The 19,851-nt window shown below is 45.2% G+C and overlaps 1 protein-coding gene across 1 annotated transcript in view; it reads right to left on the reverse strand.

Moving 5' to 3' along the window:
* Positions 1-916: 916 nt before the first annotated feature.
* The window catches only part of LAPTM4B (lysosomal protein transmembrane 4 beta), a 64,388-nt gene continuing 45,453 nt past the window's right edge, over positions 917-19,851 (reverse strand). Inside the window, exon 7 of the mRNA XM_068983716.1 lies at positions 917-1,196. Coding sequence (XP_068839817.1) covers positions 1,119-1,196 — 78 coding nt within the window. The 3' untranslated portion in view covers positions 917-1,118. The remainder of the gene's footprint in view (positions 1,197-19,851) is intronic.

Here is a 19,851-nt window from a genome sequence, read left to right on the forward strand (position 1 = left end):
GAAGAGCTGTGACTTTTGAACGTGTGAATATATAAAAATCTCTGGAAATTCAAGGTAGTCAAGACAAGGGTATTTCACAAGGAAAGCAACACCCCTTCGAGCCCCCGCCTCCCATTTTTCAGAAGACTTTTAAAAGATCACAAGTTCTGTGATCAGAAGTTCACAGTAGCAGGTTGTACCTTGTAGGGAGAGAAGAAAATCTTCTTTCATATTGTTAGATAAATATATATCAGTAATTCTACCTGACAAAGGTTGGTGGTGGGTGTCCTCCCTGAGTCAGGCGAGGCCAGAACACTGAGCTAGAGGGGTTTCTGAGCAGGGACGGGAAAAGGGGAGGAGAGACAGACTTGACACCACAAAGGACCAAATCCATCAGTTCCCCCCGACACGCCAGACACGTGACCCCAGACATGCACGGACAAGAGCAGCCACCAGGGCAGCCGCCGACTGCCCGCCTTGCCATGGATTATCAGAGGGTCTCACGGTCAAACTCCTTGACCAGCAAACTCAAAACCTGTCACCAAATTTAAATCATAAAGTAAATGTCTAAGGAAATTCTTGTTTTATTTATGTATTTATATGGACTCCTTACACAAATAACATTCCTGTTCTCCTAAGGGTTTCTTCTATAAATTGGAATGGCCGAGGAAAAGCATTGTCTAATTTTGACTTGATTATACATGTTCAAAAGAGAAAGAGGGAGTGAAGAGAAAAGCGTTAGAAAGTCTTCGACTCTGGGGCTCAGGGCGTACAACAGATGTCTTGGACTCGAGATTCATCCGGGTTGTCGGGTAGTTCCAACGCCGAGGGAAGACTAGAGGAGCCGAGCCGAGCCCACCCCACCCCACCCCACCCCACCCCACCCCACCCCACCCCACCCCACCCCACCCCACCCCACCCCACCCCACAGAGAGAATTTCTACAGCTACTCTATCACGGTGCTCCAGCTAAAGCATAGGTTTCAAACTACAGAGTTTCAACTTAACATCTAAATTTTTAAACTATAGCATTTCTGCAACAAATAAGCTCAGAGAGCTCATCTCAGAAGAAAAATTAAAGAACTATTGCTCTGATGAATGCAGTCTGGCTGTCACTCTTGCTCCGCCTGACTTCCAGGCTCAGGCAGACACGTACGGGGGCGGCGGCTCCTTGGTGGCGCTATTCACAGTGGCGTCATCATACGGAGGTAACAGCACCTGGGAAGAAGAGAAGACAAGGGTCAGAGGTTAAAGGGGCACACCTGCTCCCCTGGGCTTTATTGTAGCTCAAGTTTCCCCATAACATGTACCAGTATCAACTGTTCAGCAAGTGGCTGGAGTTTGGGAAGAGGAGAGATTTTTGAACCCATGAAGTGAAGGAAAGACAGTTCTGGCCTTCTCTCGAGTTTTCCAATCCTTTTCCACTTGTACCTGGATGTCACAGTGCCCGAGGGGGCCAGAGGGCTGTGTTTCTAGGACAAGGAAGCAAGCTCTGAAGAGAAACAAAGGCTCTGGGGTGATGTGTATGTGTTTTCACACAAGTAGGGCAGGCACCTGACTGACCACAGGGCCACGTGTGGTGAGACCTGGGCAGTTAAGTGGGAAGACAAGAGCTTTGGTATCAACCTGGACTCCAAGCCGGGACTCAGCCACATTCTATCAGTACTGCCACGGGTAAGTGAGCCAACCTCCGTTTCTATGTCTGCACCACAGGGATCCCTGAGAATCAGGTCTAAAAGACACCTCACATGCTGTGATACACACCTGACGAGGCTGATGTTATCTGTAAATGGCTGGAGAGGAAGCACAAAAATCTTAAGCTCATGAACAACCTCTCTGTTCACATTTCAAGGACAAAAACAACTGCACGTAATCGCTTATGAACTGTCAACATAAGACGACACTGGCTAACTTTGACTTTGCAGAGTATTTACAAAACAGAGAACATCAATTCTGTGTGACTGGCCTCTAGTCAACTAACATTTATTGTACACCTACTATGTGACGGTTCCTGCCCTTAGGACTTCAGAGATGAGGTGAGTTGAGACACCCTACCCAGCTCAAGGTCTTTGTGGAAAAAGAAAGAATATTCACAAATGAAGTGGAACAAAACAAAACCACATTTTGTTATTAATACTTCTTCTATTATGGACATGACTTAAAGTGGTAAACATCTATCAATTTCATGAATTGCCATCTATCTATCCCCTTGGCCTCCTAGAGGACACTAAAATCCTCAAGTTTCTCTTTAAGTTTTGTCTACATTACTCCCACCTCCCACCCCCCACACACGCACACTCACACAAACTCAATATACTACACTACTTGGTTTTCTCCTTTTCTAGTGTTTCAACAAGTGCCGGGCTGCAGTCCTGTCTTCCTTAACCCAGGGCCTGCTGGCCAGTAGGCACACAGTGTCCGGGGAATAACTGAGTGCGCGGTCCTGTAGGCTGGGCCTGAAGACTTCGTATGGTGGCTGGGGTGGTGTGGAGCTGGGACACTGGTAGCGGGCATCTTGGTCAGGGTCCCCTCGGGAGACAGAAGCCACCCCGTGGTTTGAACAGATAAAAGTTTAACAAAGAATTATGGTACGAACAGGAGATCGGAGGTGCAGAGCACTCACTGAGGAGCAAAAAACGAGAACACTGCCAGCTATGAGTGCTGACGGATGGAACTCACGGGAGGAACACACATGGAAAGGGGTCTCCCCCAAAGGCCGGGCAATCACTGTCAGAGACGGTGTGGCTGAGCTCACTGGATGGTAGAGACACCTCCTGGGTAGAATCAGGCCAAGTGAGCGAACCACCCGATGGGCTGCAGAGGCGCTGTTCAGGGGGACTGGGAGGTGCCGCTGGCCCTGGAAACTACCTGAGACAAGGTGCATGCATGCTGGAGGGCTGTCAGGGAGACGGGCTGCCCGCGCCGCTGCCTGGGGGGTCACGGACAGTAAGATCTGAACGCTGCGGGGCACGCATGACCTGGGAGGGAAAACGCCTTCCTCCTCTGGCGCCCTCTACCCGGGAGGCTGGAGAGCAAGGTGGTGGGCGAAGGTGAGACGTCACCAGGCCAGCTCCGCGTGGGCTAATGGGGGTGGGGAGGAGATGGACTTGGGAGCTGCACCAGTGAGAAGTGGGCAACTGGCTCAGCACCCACAAGAATGTCAAACAGGTCTGAGAACCGTTCCCGGAAGTGGTGCGACGCCGCACCTGTGTGAGACCTTCCCCCTGGGCGTTGCCCGGGAAGACTCAGGGCCAGGGCTCCGCTGCTGCTGGCCGCACTGGAAGGGAAGAGCACCCAGGGCACGCTCAGTACAGGCGCCCTTCCGAGGCCAGGAAGCGTCCCCGTGTGCCCTGCATCCCACAAGCCAACGCTGACTGAGGACGCAGAGGGTGCTGGGTCATGCCCAGCCCCCCCCACACACACGTGAACACACCTCGCTGTCTGTGGAGGAACACTCGTTCTTGAGAACTTGAGGAACTACTCTTTGAAGTGGCCCCTGCTGAGATTCTGCTAGCCCTTAACAGCATTATGAAAGGGTTTACAGGGTGCAAAATGAGGACCTTATTTAATTTATGGAAGTGGATTTACACATTTTCCATGTTAGGTGAAAAATGGAAACTTCACAGGTCTCCTCTGTAGCCCTACATGACCCACTTAAGATTACTATGAAGCCAAACACCTGTGACTTTGTAACTTTACTAAGATCTGTGTTTTGTGTTTTGACGCACGGCCTGGGGAGGGCAGATGGGGAAGTCATGCTGATGAGCGAGACTGACGTGCAGGTGTGGACAAGATGTCCAAGAACCAACAGGACAGCTTGAGGCGGGCTGGAGGGCAGGGAAGCTCCTCAGGAGGATGAGCAGGACCAGGCGGTGAATGAAGAGGGCCACTCGGCGGGTAGGGAGGTGAGGGCACCGGTGCAGGGAGGGGGCTGGGAGCAGAGCACTTCCTGGGAACCCAGGGGCTGTGATGTGATGCTCAGGGTGGTCAGAAGGGGTGGGAGAGACAGGCCAAGGTCAGAGCATGGAGGGGACCCCTGTCCCCCTCGAGAGGCATTTCCGGTCTCTGGCAGCAGCATGTCCACTAGGAACCTGCCAGTCTCAGCTGGAGCAGAGCGTATACTCTGCTCTAAAGTGACAGCCCAGCTCTCTGCAACTGAGCGTCTGACCTGAGGACTCAGCCTCCAGCACGTGTGTGTGAGCATGTCACACAGGTGTAAGATACAACCAGCAGAAACAGCTGTGATCAGCAATAGGAACATTCGACTTTGCAAAGACTCGGCGTCGGCTTTATGCTGCACCACCTCATTGGGCTATCAGCTGCTTCCTATCTGTCACTTTCCTTGGAGGAGTGACCGTAAAACACGGTGAGGCTACTCAAAAAGAAGTGAAATCAGCCATCACAGCCAATTTATTTTTGTTCCCCACCATGAGCCAAATGCAACACTCAAAGTTTCCAAAATGTTCACGGATGATTAAACACAAAACTGTCCTGAAGAAGAGAAAGTGCTGCAAATTTGTCTTCTGCTTGCCAAAGACTTATTTTCACATTAGGTTTGGCCGTATGTCACTGTTTCTTGCTATTTACTTTCAAACTCATTTTCAAGTTTCATTTCGTATCACTAGCATCCTCATGGGCTTTCTCTCAAATATCCTGTTGCCTTGGACCCTATATCCAGAGTCAGGATGCCTGGTGAAGATACTGACACCCTCACACTTGTCTTCACCTCCCCGTGACCACACACTGAATGCAGACCAGCAAATACTCTTCACAGAGCACTTGGTACTCCTGAATTACTTTCAATGAACACTTCTCCAAATAGAGTTGGTTTTAAATTCTGAAGGGAGAGTGTCATCTTTGTTTAAGCTACATGATGTTAATTTTAATGATGATTTCAGCGAAGTGTTGGTGAAATGAGGACTGCCATACTGCTTCTCATACAGCGTGTTCCAACTCACTGCAAACACTAGCTATTGTCCTGTTCAAGTAAAATCAATGAAGCAACTTGGGAATCTGAGAAAATAACGGTAGGATCGATTAACATAGAAAATTCCAAGTGAGATGCCCTACAACACAAAACTTAAGGGAAACGTAATTATTTCGACATTGTTAGAAGCTGGCGTTTAGTTAAGCCCTGTTTTTTTAAAAATTTGATCATTCACACTGAATGACCAAAAAATAATCTCTGAAGACTAAAAATGTACACCATCCCCTACCTTGCTGTCTAATAAACAGCAGCTACTCAGTGAGTTCAAAAACCGGCAAAGGTATATGTCAAGGCTGTGTACTGTCACCCTGCTTGTTTAACGTATATGCAGAGTACATCATGTGAAATGCCCAGGCGGATGAAGCACAAGCTGGAATCAAGACTGCCAAGAGAAATAACAATAAGCTCAGATATGCAGATGAAACCACCCTTAAGGCAGAAAGTGAACAGGAACTAACAGCCTTTTGAAGAAGGTGAAAAGCCAGTTTAAAACTCAACCATCAAAAAGCTAACACCATGGCATCTGGTCCCATTTACTTCATGGCTAATAGATGGAGAAACAATGGAAACAGTGACAGACATTATTTTCTTGGGCTCCAAAATCAATGTGGAAAGTGACTGCAGCCATGAAATTAAAAGACACTTGCTTCTTGGAAGCAAAGTCATGACAAACCTAGACAGCATAGCAGAGACATCACTTTGCTGACAAAGGTCAGTATAATCAGAGCTATGGTTTTTCCAATAGTCATGTATGGATGTGAGAGTCGAACCATGAAGAAGGCTGAGCACCAAAGAATTGATGCCTTCTAACTGTGGTGCTGGAGAAGACTCAAGAGTCCCTTCGATTGCAAGGAGATCAAACCAGTCCATCCTAAAGGAAGTCAACCCTGAATATTCACTGGAAGGACTGGTGCTGAAGCTGAGGCTCCAATACTTTGGCCACTTGATGTGAACAGCCGACATACCTGGAAAAGACCCAGATCCTAGGAAAGATTGAAGGAGCAGGAGAAGGGGATGACAGAGGATGAGATGGCTGGATGGCATCACTGACTCAATTGGGACATGAATTTGAGCAAGCTCTGGGAAATAGGGAAGGACAGGGAAGCCTGGTGTGCTGCAGTCCATGAGGTTGCAAAGAGTTGGACACAACTGAGCAACTGAACAACAAATCAATGAGTGGATAAACACAAATGCATTATATATCTCAGCCATGCACCACTTCACTTCAAGCAATATTCAATACAACCAAGCCCCAGGAGTTTGTCTTAATAGGATCTCAACTACAGAGTGAGTGGTGGATGGTGGAACTCCCTTTCACCCAGATGGAAAATCCCTCTTGTCAATGACCCCAGCAGGGCATCTGCTCCTTAGGAAGATTAGCATCTATCTATATACAGTATCTTTTTTCATTGGGAGCAGTCATGCTGGGGACATGCACTACCAGGAAAGTAGCTCATCATTCATTTCAATTCAACTCAACAAATATGGAGTGTTATAAGGGGATCTTCATCCTCAGCTACGTCAACATACAGAACAGTTGGAGGGAGAAAACAGATTAACATCAAAGGTTGCAAAATGGAACACCCTGGAAGAGAAGTGATTCCAACTGGCCACACGTCTGCAAGTCATTAAAATCTGGGAAACTCACTCACTCCATCAAACACTAAGAAATGAGAAAATGCTTAAGAGTAAAGAATTATGTGTTGGGAAAAATAGTAAATGTGGTTGTACTGTAATATCTGAGTTAAGGTTCTGAAGACTTATTCAGAACTCTCTGGTTGACAGGATTACAGTGCAGGTAATGTTATATAAATTATCTTTCGACATTCACAAAATTATGTGCCAAATTTTATATGTGTGCATTTATTTTCCTGGGCAGAGTGTTCAGAGCTTTCATCAGATTCTCCAAGAACCATCCAAGATCCTGGGGTCCTGGACTGTAGGGGAGAGGGGTGCAAGGCACAAGGCAAACTACACTGGCAGTCTGTCTGCTGGTCCTACATCCTAATAAGGGTGAAGTAGGTTAAGAAGAAATCAAGGCCCAGAATGAGGGCCTTGGAGCAGAAGCCTTCGTTTAATAAAAAAAAAGAACTGGTTGATTATCTCACAGAGTCAAACATCTGGGAAATGTTACTATGTCGTGGACAGATCTGATAGATCACGGCAAGGTAAAAGGTTAAAAACTCGGCAGCTGAAAAAACAAAGCACTGTTTGCTTGGGGCGGGGGGGAGGGGGGGAATGATACAAGAACAGGGATGTACATGACAGAGCTCTGCACTGAGCAATATTTTCTTAAAATCAAGGAAAACACTAACTGGAGATGTAACAAAAAAAGCCTGATGTGACTGTATTAGGCAGATGAAGGCAGCGGAGAATATAGGGAGAATAAAACTTAAACCCTATCCAAGAAGTCAAAAGGGATCTCAAGTTGATCCTTGAAAAATTAGTAACGTAGATGAAATATGGAGGTAAATACCTGAAGAAACGAATTGCCAGTGTTTACTTCGGGATGGAAAAGTGGAGAATGGGCAAGAAAATGGCGGCAGACCATTGAGAAATAAACTTTGCACCACCACGATTTTTAGCTATGCACATGTTATACTGTTAAAAATATTTTAAAAATAAAGGAATAATCATAGCAGTCTTGAAGGAAAGAAGTCAGTCATCAAGGGGCAATTTGCAAACCAGAGGCCAGTGGGCAGGCTCAGGGCCACCGCATCCCTCTCGCTTCCTGGCTGGTGGGTAAGTTACATATTCGCTCTGAGCTTCTGCAGGGGCCCGGAAAAGGATCCCAGTTTGCTGGAGATGATCCGTCTAAGCCAGAAAGGGTGGTGGGCACGGGACACATGTAGAACAGACACTAACAAAGCAGCCAGGGGGCACAGTGCAGTTGGCGTTCCCTGCCCGGGAGCCGAAATGTGCTTTCACAGAGCAGCGGGTCGGGGGCCCTCTGGCCTGTGTGATTCTCCTCCTGTACTGTGAGACCCAAGCTCATCGAGGGTGGCCCAGACACCAATGGAAACTAGAGAACCAGGATGCCTTGAGGGGCCCCCAGGAAACAGATGTGAGCCCTGGGAAACAAAGGACTTCCTCATTCAATACATGCTCTTCACGTCTCTCAGGCCCGGGGCACTGGCAGCCCACTGTCCGGCTCTGTCCTGTCTCATTTATTTCTATGACTCCCTAGTATGGCAAGTTCAACACCAATCTGACTCCTTTTCCCCATGATTTCTCTCTCCCAAATGTTTGCTTCTTGTCATTCCACAGAAAGCCCAAATAACCCCAGGTTCAGGTTAAAAATCACTTCCAGAGATCTGAAATAGTCTAGCCACAATTACTGGAGAAGGCAATGGCACCCCACTCTAGTACTCTTGCCTGGAAAATCCATGGACAGAGGAGCCTGGTAGGCTGCAGTCCATGAGGTCGCTAAGAGTCGGACATGACTAAGGGACTTCACTTTCACTTTTCACTTTCATGCACTGGGAAGGAAATAGCAACCCACTCCAGTGTTCTTGCCTGGAGAATCTGAGGGACGGGGGAGTCTGGTGGGCTGCTGTCTATGGGGTTGCACAGAGTCGTACACGACTGAAGCGACTTAGCAGCAGCAGACACAATTACTCTTCTCCTCTGAATTATGCTATGCAACTGTGTGTGTGCTCAGATGCTCAGTCATGTCTAACTCTTTGTGATCCCACGGACTGTGGCCCGCCAGGCTCCTCTGTCCGTGAGATTCTGCTGGCAAAAACACTGGAGTGGGTTGACATTTCCTGCTCCAGGGGATCTTCCTGACCCAGGGATCAAACCCTTGTATCTTACGTCTCCTGCACTGGCAGGATTCTTTGCCACTATTGCTCTCTGGGATCAGACAAATGAATTAGTTTTTAAAGTAAAAACATCAGTTAGATATTTCCATATTCTTTATAGATAATATGAAGTCATAAGAGTAACACTAGAAATGCCAGTAACTATAGTACAGCACTCTGAACTCAAAGACAAGACCACTCTTCTCAAGCACTTACATAAGCAGCTTATCAATTAAATTGTATCGTCTCTCGGGTCCTTCCCTGGTGGCTCAGAGGTTAAAGCGTCTGCCTGCAATGCGGGAGACCCGGGTTCGATCCCTGGATCGGGAAGATCCCCTGGAGAAGGAAATGGCAACCCGCTCCAGTATTCTTGCCTGGAGAATCCCATGGATGGAGGAACCTGGTCGGCAACAGTCCATGGGGTTGCAAAGAGTCGGACATGACTGAGTGACTTCACTTCACTTCACTTGTGGTATTAACTGTCTTGTATGTTTACCACTCTCCCCTCCAAAAAGTTTCTAAAAGCAGAGTCTTACATTTCCATGTCGTTTGTCAGCACAGGCTGTTAAGACAGAGATGTGTCCAGGTATGAGTTCTTTCATTGCATTTCAGCTATATGGCTGTGGTCAAATTCTAGAGGCAATCGGTGGTGGTGGGATGAAACACAAACTCTGAAATTAGACCTGGGTTCAAATTCCAGCTCTGTGAGGTATGAACCCTGGGGTCCCGAGAAAGTTAGTAAAATATACCTTCAGCTTCCGTGCTTATAAAATGGAAACCACAACTGACGCTCCTCGAAAGATGGTTGTAAGGACGTCAGGAAGGCAACACGCCTAAGACACAGGCTGAGCGCCCAGGCGCTCAGGAAACGGAGCAATGCTCCAAAACCTGCATGACAGCCAACACAGGGTTATTAGCTAGTTCAACTACAGCCCTTCCTTAACACAGTGACACCAGTGAACATTCTCCTCACAAGCAGCTTCACGTGGGTCACAAAAGGAGCTCCTCTCCCCGCCTCAGCTCTGGTGGCTGCAGGAAGCGCGACAGGGTGACTCGTAAGCTGATCTGAGCCACATACGATGAAGCAAGCAGGCAGCTGGATAAAAGCCGCAGGGGAAGGTCCCTGAACTGACAACCGATTCGACCTAACTCTGGCTCGCTCCCTCTCTCTCTCTCAAGAATCCTGACAGTGTTTCCTGTCAGGATAGGATCCTTCCTATGAAGGATACGTCCCAGGGCCCAGCAGAGGAACCAAAGACCTTCGAGGTCATGATTCCTTTGACCTCAAAAGCTGGGAGTGGACGTGGCATTCACCTCCCCCAGAGCTGATCTTCCAGCCCATCGCCCCTAGCCTTACCCTCTTCCCTCCTTTACCAAACTTAACAAAAGTTAACTCAAGGATGAGAAAGAAGACAACATGAACAGCGTTTCCCCTACAGGCTGCCACGTCTGCAGAGGTGTGGGCACCTCTCATTTAGTTACGGTTCTAAAATCAGAAGTGCCCGTGGCTGGAACACCACGTCCATTCATTCACTCTTTACCCCAGGACACCCGAGCAGCCACCAGAGGGCAGCTGTTGTGCCCCGTGCTGGGGAGGCATTTGAGGACTAAAGGCTGGAGAACGCCCACCGGAGAGCTAGGGAAAGCATATGTGAACTGTCCCTGAAAAAACACCGGCAAAGGTGCAGATGGTGTGCTTCAGCTGAAGACCTGGGCGCGGGAGATTACAAGGGATGCGCGTTGGAACAATAGGTAAGGCCCCAGCTGGACTTGTCAGCAAGACTGGGAAGTGGAACCACCGTCTTGATAAACTTGCAGTCCTCCCCACCAGGAGGGGATGGGAGCTTCGGTGATGCCACGTGTGAAAGACACCCATGGGCATACACAGGCGAGCTTGCACAAAACCAACTGCCCTTCGCTCTCACCAAAGTGCGGACAAATAAAGAAAACACCACTATAAACGGAAACTTCCTTATCCTTTTGCTTTTTGGCTCCTTTGAGGGGAAGGAGGCAAGGGGCACAGTGTTCGTGAGAGCACCACAGCTCATGAGACCTACAGCTGTTGCTAACACATCAGTTAACAGTCCCTCATAGCTGCTTCACAAATAAGATGAACTTGGCAGGATGAAGTTATCACTGCACTCCCTCCTCTGGCTTCAAGAAAATATTACAATGTGAGACTGCAGAGTGGAGATTGATGTTGTTGGAGAGATAATGCTAAATCTGTTCTTATTTATTCAAAGGGGAAAAAAAAAAAAGGCAAACCATTGGCAAACTCAGATTTAAAATATAATCCCACTAGTTACAAATGACTGTCACATCGCAAAGTGGGAATGACATCACAGTTGGGAAACGCTACAGTAATAAACAGCAGAAACCCTGAAGACTTAAATCTGGGGATGACAAAACCAGATTTACATTTCAGATCAATTTGACAGCAACAGAGAGGAAAAAAAACAAAACTGAAGAGGAAGTAGAGTTCAGGACTAGAGGCTAAAACCCTAACCCTAACACATTTAAAGATGACTCTTTAGTTACAGAGGGCTCCCAGGTAGCGCAGTGGTAACACATCCACCTGCCAATGCGGGAGACACAGGAGACGTGGGTTTGATCCCCGGGTGGGGAAGGTCCTCTGGAGTAGCAAACGGTGCGTGTGTGTGCTCCAGTCATGTCCGACTCTTTGCAAGCCCAAGGACTGTAGCCCACCAGGCTCCTCTGTCCATGGGATGTTCCCAGGCAAGAATACTGGAGAGCGTTGCCATTTCCCTTCTCCAGGGGATCTTCCTGACCCAGGAACCAAATCTACGTCTCCTGTGTCTCCTGCGTTGGCATGCAGCTTCTTTATGACTAGCACCACCTGGGAAGCCCAGGAAATGAGAACCCACTTCAGTGTTCTTGTCTGGAAGAATTCCATGGACAGAGGAGCCTGGGAAGCTACAGTTCATGGGGCTGCAGAGTTGGACGGACACACGGACACACACACAGAGTTGGACACGACTGAGCATGCAGTTGTCTATTTTTCATAGGCAAAAAAAATTTTTATAGAAAAAAATTCTGACCTTAGAAGATGTGATAATGTGAGATGTGAAAGTACACAGCCCCAGATCACTCGTATCATTTAGAGGCATTAGAATCTAACACAGGTCCATTTAAATTAATACCAAGTAGTCAATATATTTATTTATGTCTTCACCATTTATTACACCCCTAAGAGTCTACAATGCACCTGGTTTAAAACAGGCAACCATTTATGTGGCAGCTTAGATGGGGGGAGTTTAGGAGAGAATGAACACGTGTATATGTGTGGCTGAGATCCTTCACCATTCACGTATCACTAACATGACATTACTGTTAATCGGCCATGCCCCAATACAAAATTAAAAGTTAAAAAAAAAACCAAACAGGCAACATTTACATTATCACATTTGCCCCTTTATTTAGGCCAAAAAGGAAAGGAGGGATAGTTGAATCATGACTCTCCATGATTAACTAAAATTGCCATTTGGGCATTTCAGGCAGGAGCATCACAAAAGGAAGTCTGACTTTCCTGAAGACATCTAAAATAACTGTTCCAAAACTTTCTAAACACTCCCACCTGTAATACACACACACACACACACACACACACACCCATATATTTTTGATTCTAAGGTACATTATACATTTCAGCACCTGAGTTTAGCCTGTGTGTTGTAATTCACAGCACTTTACAATAAGAGGCATCCAAAATAATAGTGTAATATATAGCCAATGGCATCTTGTACTCAATGAATTCATCAGGAATCAGGAAGAACAAACGAATTTAGAGGACTCTAGTGAGGACCACCCACGCCCCCAACCCTGACTACAGAAGGAGAAACTCCTGACTACACCAGGAGTTTCCTGGTGGGCCTAGGTTCAATCCCTGGTTGGGGAACTAAGATCCCACAAGCCACGCCAATTTTATCAATTCACAAAAAAACACTATAAATTGATATTACAGGAGGAAGTCACTATTTCCCTTAATTCTCAGCAGAGAAGCTACTCAAATTCTTTCAGACTATACTATATAGAATTCATACCTCAAATCTTTTGAATTGGGTCAAAAGTCCTCCCTGGTGAGATATTTGGGCAGGAAAACATCGAAACAATATAGTAGCCCCAGCAGAAAGTTGAAATGCAATTAAGGATCTCATGTTCAAATAAATGTATCTCAAATAATGACACCTAAATATATACACATTACCTTGATCAAAATAAATATCTAAAGAACCACATTTTTTATCTAAAATGAAAACACCTGACAGCTGAGGCGGGTGAAGGAATGCTCTGTGAGCTGTCACCACAGAAGCCCGACCACAGGTTCCAGCCGCTCCTGGCGCCCAGGCCTGAATGCGCTACGCCACCTCCTGCGCCCACCTCTGCAGGACGGGACTCGACCCTGTCTTCCAGGGGCTGCCTGCCCGGCTGGGCCCAGCTGCCCTGCTCAGTGGCTGCCAGGGCCCTCTGGGCTGGAAGGACTGCTTCAAACTTCAGATTCCCCCTTTAACCCGGTCTCCTTCACCACACACTTCTTCCATCCATCCCTGGAATCAACAGGAAAGGAGAAATGTCTTCCACTTTGCTTTCTACTACTCAAGAAATCAACTGCTTAATTTCTACTAGAATCTAATCTGTTGTCTACAAGCTTTGCTTTTTCCTAGCTGGAGCACAAACTTCTATACTCTGCTTTTAAAAAACATCAAAAGCCTTTCTTCTGCTGTTTACACTGCTCATGATTTTTATGGCCATAAGGACATCTTATCAAATGGACATGCCTTTATTAAAGCAAACCAGTTCCCAATTATTAGACAATGAGATTGGATACTTTTGCTCTTAAAAACCAATGCCAGGGGTTCCTGGTAGCTCGGTGGTAAAGAATCCACCTGCCAATGCAGGAGATGTGGGTTCGATCCTGGATGTGGGAAAATCCCACATGGCTCCAGGCAAACGTCACAACTCCTGGGCCCATGTGCTGCAACCACTGAAGCTCTAGAGCCTCTGCGCTCCAACGAGAAGCCACCACAGTGAGAAGGCCACGCCCGCAACTGCAGAGTAGCCCTCACACCAGTGAAGACCCCGCGCAGCCAAGAACAAAATTAAGTAGTTTACAAAAACAATGCTACAGGACATCTTAAACAAATGCATATATATTCTACTTTGACTTCCTTAATATATATTCCCAGAAAATTTCTCAGGATGTTAAAAAGATAAAATTCAGTATCTTTGTCCCAGAATAAAGTCAACATGAATTCTATTTTGGACATGTGGGATAAAATAAGAAATCAAGTTCTGAGTGCGTTTTTAAAGTAAAACACAATGAAAGTGGAGGGTGATTTTATTCTTGGTTCACTGCAAAGCTACTCTTATACTTTTCTTCACTCGTTAGTATAAGAAAGTTACAACTGAGCAAATGATTAATATTCTTTATCTAGGTTCACAATGGAAACTGAATTATTTGAACTCCTCTTTCAGAAGCTTTAGGTGTCAAAATATCAATGTGTTGATTTGACTGCTCCAGATATTCTCTGGATGAAGTAACTGTAAAGTTATATGGGTCAGAGATAACTTTCAACAGATTAGGATTTTTTTTTTTCAAATGCTATATTTTACTGAAGTAAGGAAAGAAATATGAGCTGAGTTAATGTCACGCACTGTCTGATTGAAGCATGGAATACATTAAAGCAGGGAAAATGCTTTCCAGGGAAAATCTCAGCTGGTATCTAGGCCATGATGTTTTTCTATTAGAACCAGCAGAGAAATCTATCTGCAGCCACGTGCACATATGAAGCTGAGTTATAGAAGGCGGGGCTATTCAGCACAAGGGAACTGCACGAACCTACTGTTTGCACAGGGAACTCTGCTCAGTATTACCTAATAACCTAAATGGGGAAAAAAATTGAAAAAGAATATATATAAGGAAAATATATGTATAAATATATACATATACATGTATCTAAACAAACAAGGCAGCTGCCTCGGGTGTTACCAAGTTTATTTTTAACTTTCATTCCACCTCTTTCTTTAAGCCACCCTCCCATTCCTTCCCCTGGGCTAGAGGGCAAAAATAAGCAAAACAAAAAAGTCCCCCTGCTCTGAAAGTTTGTGACTTTTCCTTGAGCAGAATCATCCAAATGAATCGCTTTCCTGCCTCCCTCCTGTTTGTCCCACCCCACACCCTCCGTTAGGGAGGAACACGGGCCATGGCTGCCCGCCCCGGTGATGGTCCGGGAGGCCCGTGGGATGAAGAACAGGGCTGCGGTGGTGGTGATCACTGCCCCCCGCACCCCAGGTCTCACCACGGTGTCCTCTTGGGAGTTACCCACTTGGTGCCTCAGTTTCCTCTTTGCCACCAAGGGGGTCAACTTCAAGGACTCTTGTGAGACCTGGTTCATATACGTAAAGCACTCAGCCCAGAGCCGGGCAGACGGCAGCCGCGACCTAAGTGTCTGGGGAGAAACCCACAGCACAAAAGCCACTGAGCGGGGGGCAGAGGCAGAGAAGGGAGGGCCCTCACTGGGGTTCCTCAGCGCTCGGATGGATGACGCTTGCGGGAACACTGCTCAGGAGAAGAGGGCTGGCCAGCTAACTCTCAGTCCCAGAGTCTGCTCCTGCCCTTCAGGTGAGGGATCTGACATTTCCAGTTAGAGTCACAGCAAGCGGCGTCCTGGGCAATCACGCGTGTTCCACGTTCCCTCGTTAGCGGCGATCGCCGTGCCCTCTGACGGCCCCCTGCAGTCTCCCCTCCTCTTCAGCCGCTTTGCTACCACCCTGCCGTCGCCACCGCCTCTTCTTCACCGTCGCCCTGATTCTGACCGTGGAAATGGCCTCCTGAATGTTCTCTCTGCTTCCCTGAGATGTTGCCAAGTCTACCTCAACCTCTCACAATTTTAAAATTAAAAATAAAAAGCTTAGATCACACAAACTACTTAATTACAAGGGAAGAGAAGATACCTAAAACGGAGATATTACAAATAAGATGTCTCACTCATATTCTAGTACTCACTAGGTCACAAGCTTCAGAGCCTGCAACTCACAGGCTGAAGTTTCAAATCCTGTTACCGAAGGACCTTCTTCCCCCCACTCCCTCCACACTGCCTCCTAGACCCTCTGGTTCATACAGGCAGATTACTATGGTCAAGGGGCCGTTTTGTGAGGTTATGTTCAATGGACATGAATCTGAAGAGCCCAGGACTGGAAGAGATCTTCAGAGCCGGCCTGGCTATGTCTGTGCCCAGTCCTGTCTGCCTCTTTGGGACCGCGTGGACTATAGCCCACCAGGCTCCTCTGTCCATGGGATTTTCCCAGGCAAGAATGCTGGAGTGACTCAAGTTTTCACTGGTATTTGCTGATTAAAAGAGGTTTTAACAATTCAATTTGCATAAACTTTAATATGAAAGATCTATTTCTATAATCCATGTTTAGTATCTTAACATGTTCTTCCTAAGGCTTGATTTTAATGAAGGCAGGGGAGTGAATGCGGTAATATGTACTATGTATCCAGAATGTGATTTCTACAACATTCTAAAGAGAAGACTGCATCTCCTTAGGGTGCCTAACCCTATATTGTATGGCAGTGACTCAAAGGGATATTTTAAATGTTCAAGTAAAATACTACAAAGCCTGTTAGGTACTACCCTAACTAATACTCAAAAGTAGTCTGGACCTGACTACTTAATGAAATCAACAATGAGGTATTTCTTTTGGCCTAAGAGCATCATGGAGTAGAAAATGGCAACCCACTCTAGTATTCTTTCCTGGAAAATTCCATGGACAGGGAAGTCTGATGAGGTATATAGGCCATGGGGTCACAAAGAGTCAGACATGACCAAGCCCAAGCCCGCATACACTGGAACAGCATCGTGGTGGGGGGAACCCAAGACCCCAAGAGGCATTATAAACTAATAGCACTTGTGACCTCTCTATCTTCAGGTGTTTCTTTCAGAGATTTTTGCTTTGGTTTAGTTAAGAAACTAAAGTGATTAACCCAGAGAATAATCTCCAATATCTAATAACTCTATTCTCCCTGAGTAGTATCTGAAAAAGTAGGTATTTGGAGAATAATATGTGTGCTGTTTTAGAGAAGAAAACGGAAGCACATTTATTTTCTACCAACCAGAGCCCCAGCTATCTTCCCACAGAGGTCACCCTGACACTCTTCAGCCTGGGAAAAAAGCCATCTGGCTTAACACTTGATAGGAAATGAAAGACATAACGTGTTATTATGTCCATGTGGATTCCCAATAAAGACATGGGCAATGGAGAAACATACGTTATTACACACTGTGAGGACCTTAATAAAGCTAGGAGACCAGGGGAAATGACAAGAACTACATCATTCAAATCCCTATTCACGGTGCAGAGGGAGGCTCCAATATATTTGTTGCCGTTTTTTTTTTTTCCCCAAAGTTAGAATGCTACCTAGAATTCCTTTAGTACTAGTTAAAACAATCTTTAAATATGTAGAGTCCTCTTTAAAAATCTATTCTCCAACCCTAGAAATGCAGATTATGGTCCTTACTGAAAGGAAGCAGGGTCCTTAGAGAAATAGCCGATTCCAGGTCTGGGACAGGATATGGACAAGGTAAGCCTAGAACAATGTCAATGTCAGCGAGACAGCAAGGAAGCAATCAGACCACCAGTTATATAAAGGTGCCAACTTGAAGAGTCCCTAATTGGGAAAGATGGCACAATCTGAGCATTAATAACGATGGTAATATACTAGCTATTTAGAAAACCATTTTGTTTTTCCACTTAGAAAGTCTAAAATGTGCAAAAGTAGGTAAATTTTACTATTTAGGCTTACTGATAAAATTAATCAAAATAGCTATCCTTTTTAACAGAACATCCCCAGCTGTAATATAATAGGCCTGTTTTCATTAGTTCATTTATTACTTTAAAAAAAAAAACCCACTGGTCATCACTAGAAAATGATGGAACAACTTGTTTGAAAACTGATAAAGAGAACAAAATCATATGTATTTATCATTGCCCACGTACCACTGGGTAATTAAATAGAAAGTGAGGGAAAGTTTTTCTTCAAAGGGATATTCCAGCTAATAAATGAAAAAACAGAATGTCATATTTCAATTCCTAATCAATCGATATCAATGGCTGCTGACATCTCAGATAGAATCACCCAGACGTTATCTCCCTCCTCAGGGAAGAACAAATATACCAACTATAGTCTTGCAAAAAAGGAATATGGAAATATAAATACAAGAAGTCCTTTGATCCAACTACTAATTTACTGGAAATACAGAGAACTGTATTAGAGCCATGCAATTAGTTAAATCTAGTTTGTGGCCCAAAGTTGTTTCTTTAAAAAAAAAAAAAAAGTACCCTGGAGAAGGAAATGGCAACCCACTCCAGTATTCTTGCCAGTAAAATGCCATGGACAGACAAGCCTGGAGGGCTACACTCCATAGGGCTGCAAAGAGTCAGACACAGCTGAGCAGCTGAGCCACACCCACTCTTATTTGTACTTGTTTTTTCTCAGCTGTTATTTCTACATCTGATTCTGCTTCTTTCTAATATGCAAAGGAGTATGTATAGTGTTTGCTGTGTTGAATCAGAAGTCAGGAGATCCATGGACTATTTTTATTTCAACAGCAACCATGTCTGATGATTTATAATCTTCTAGTCCTCTTCTATCTACAACATATGGGTAAAACACAAGACTTTATTCTAAAGATTTACTGAGACTATAGGTTTCAACTAACCTTTTATAAAAGTGTAAGAAGTAAAATCATTTTAGTCCTGATATAAATAAAATTTAATCTAAAAAAAAAGTATAAAGTCTTAAAATATATACAGACCCACAGATCCTATTGCAAATAAACTGCCAGGAAAATTAAAATGAAGCAACTGAAAACCTATATACATACTGGATATTTTATGATGTTATTTTAGATATAATAAGGACTCTTTAGAATAATATCCACAATACCATCATTAAAAAAAAAACAAAAACCACTGCCAGAAAGCTGAGATTTTTGATGGTGATCTGTCCCTATTCTGCATTATCCATGCAAGGTATGAGAAATGATAAATGTCCCTTTCCCAGGAATACCATTCATTTGAAAAAAAAGTCGGTGGGGAAGGTTCACTGGGAACTTTGAGAAAAGTAAAAACATATCATCAGTTTCCTTATCTTAAAAATGGCAAGTTGATAGAGAATGCCTAAGATAATGACCAATAACCATCATGGAGCAATTCCCCAGGACCTTCTGTCAACACACCAGGAAAATATCACAGCTGGCACCAGTCCATGGTCCCAAATCCTAGCTACTATTAACTACGGCCAAGTTGGAAATCTTTCTGAAGAAATGCCTATTAATAGAAGAGCTGGGATGTCTCAACTATTTTTAAGTACAACTATTTTTGAGTGCATCTAAGCCTAAATAAAACATACATGTTAATTCTTACCTAATTCTGAATCTCAAAAAACAGAAAATAAAAGCATCCTCTAAAAAGCTGCTGCTGCTGCTGCTTAGTTGTTTCAGTCATGTCCGACCCTGTGCGACCCCATAGATGGCAACCCACCAGGCTCCCCCGTCCCTCGGATTCTCCAGGCAAGAACACTGGAGTGGGTTGCCATTTCCTTCTCCAACGCATGAAAGTGAAAAGTCAAAGTGAAGTCACTCAGTTGTGTCTGACTCTTAGCGACCCCATGGACTGCAGCCTACCAGGCTCCTCCGTCCATGGGATTTTCCAGGCGAGAGTACTGGAGTGGGTTGCCATTGCCTTCTCCTCTAAAAAGCTAGTTAAATGCATTTTAGGGACTCACTCATGATTCTTAAATTCTCTAGGCACCCCAGTTTTTACAAATTTCAGAATATCCTTTGATCTGAGACGTATCTAGACAACATGTATCTGTCTATGCAGCTCTTCTGCTTTGCTAAAGGGCTAAAATATGCAAAAATATGCAAAACCTATATATGTGTGTGTATATACACATTATATATAACACACACACACATATATGATATATACATATTATTCACACACAAAACCCTTCAAAAAGCTATGAAAAAAACCACCAAAAGTACATCTGAACAAACAC

Source organism: Capricornis sumatraensis, chromosome 11 (assembly GCF_032405125.1).
Source record: "Capricornis sumatraensis isolate serow.1 chromosome 11, serow.2, whole genome shotgun sequence".
NCBI lineage: Eukaryota > Metazoa > Chordata > Mammalia > Artiodactyla > Bovidae > Capricornis > Capricornis sumatraensis.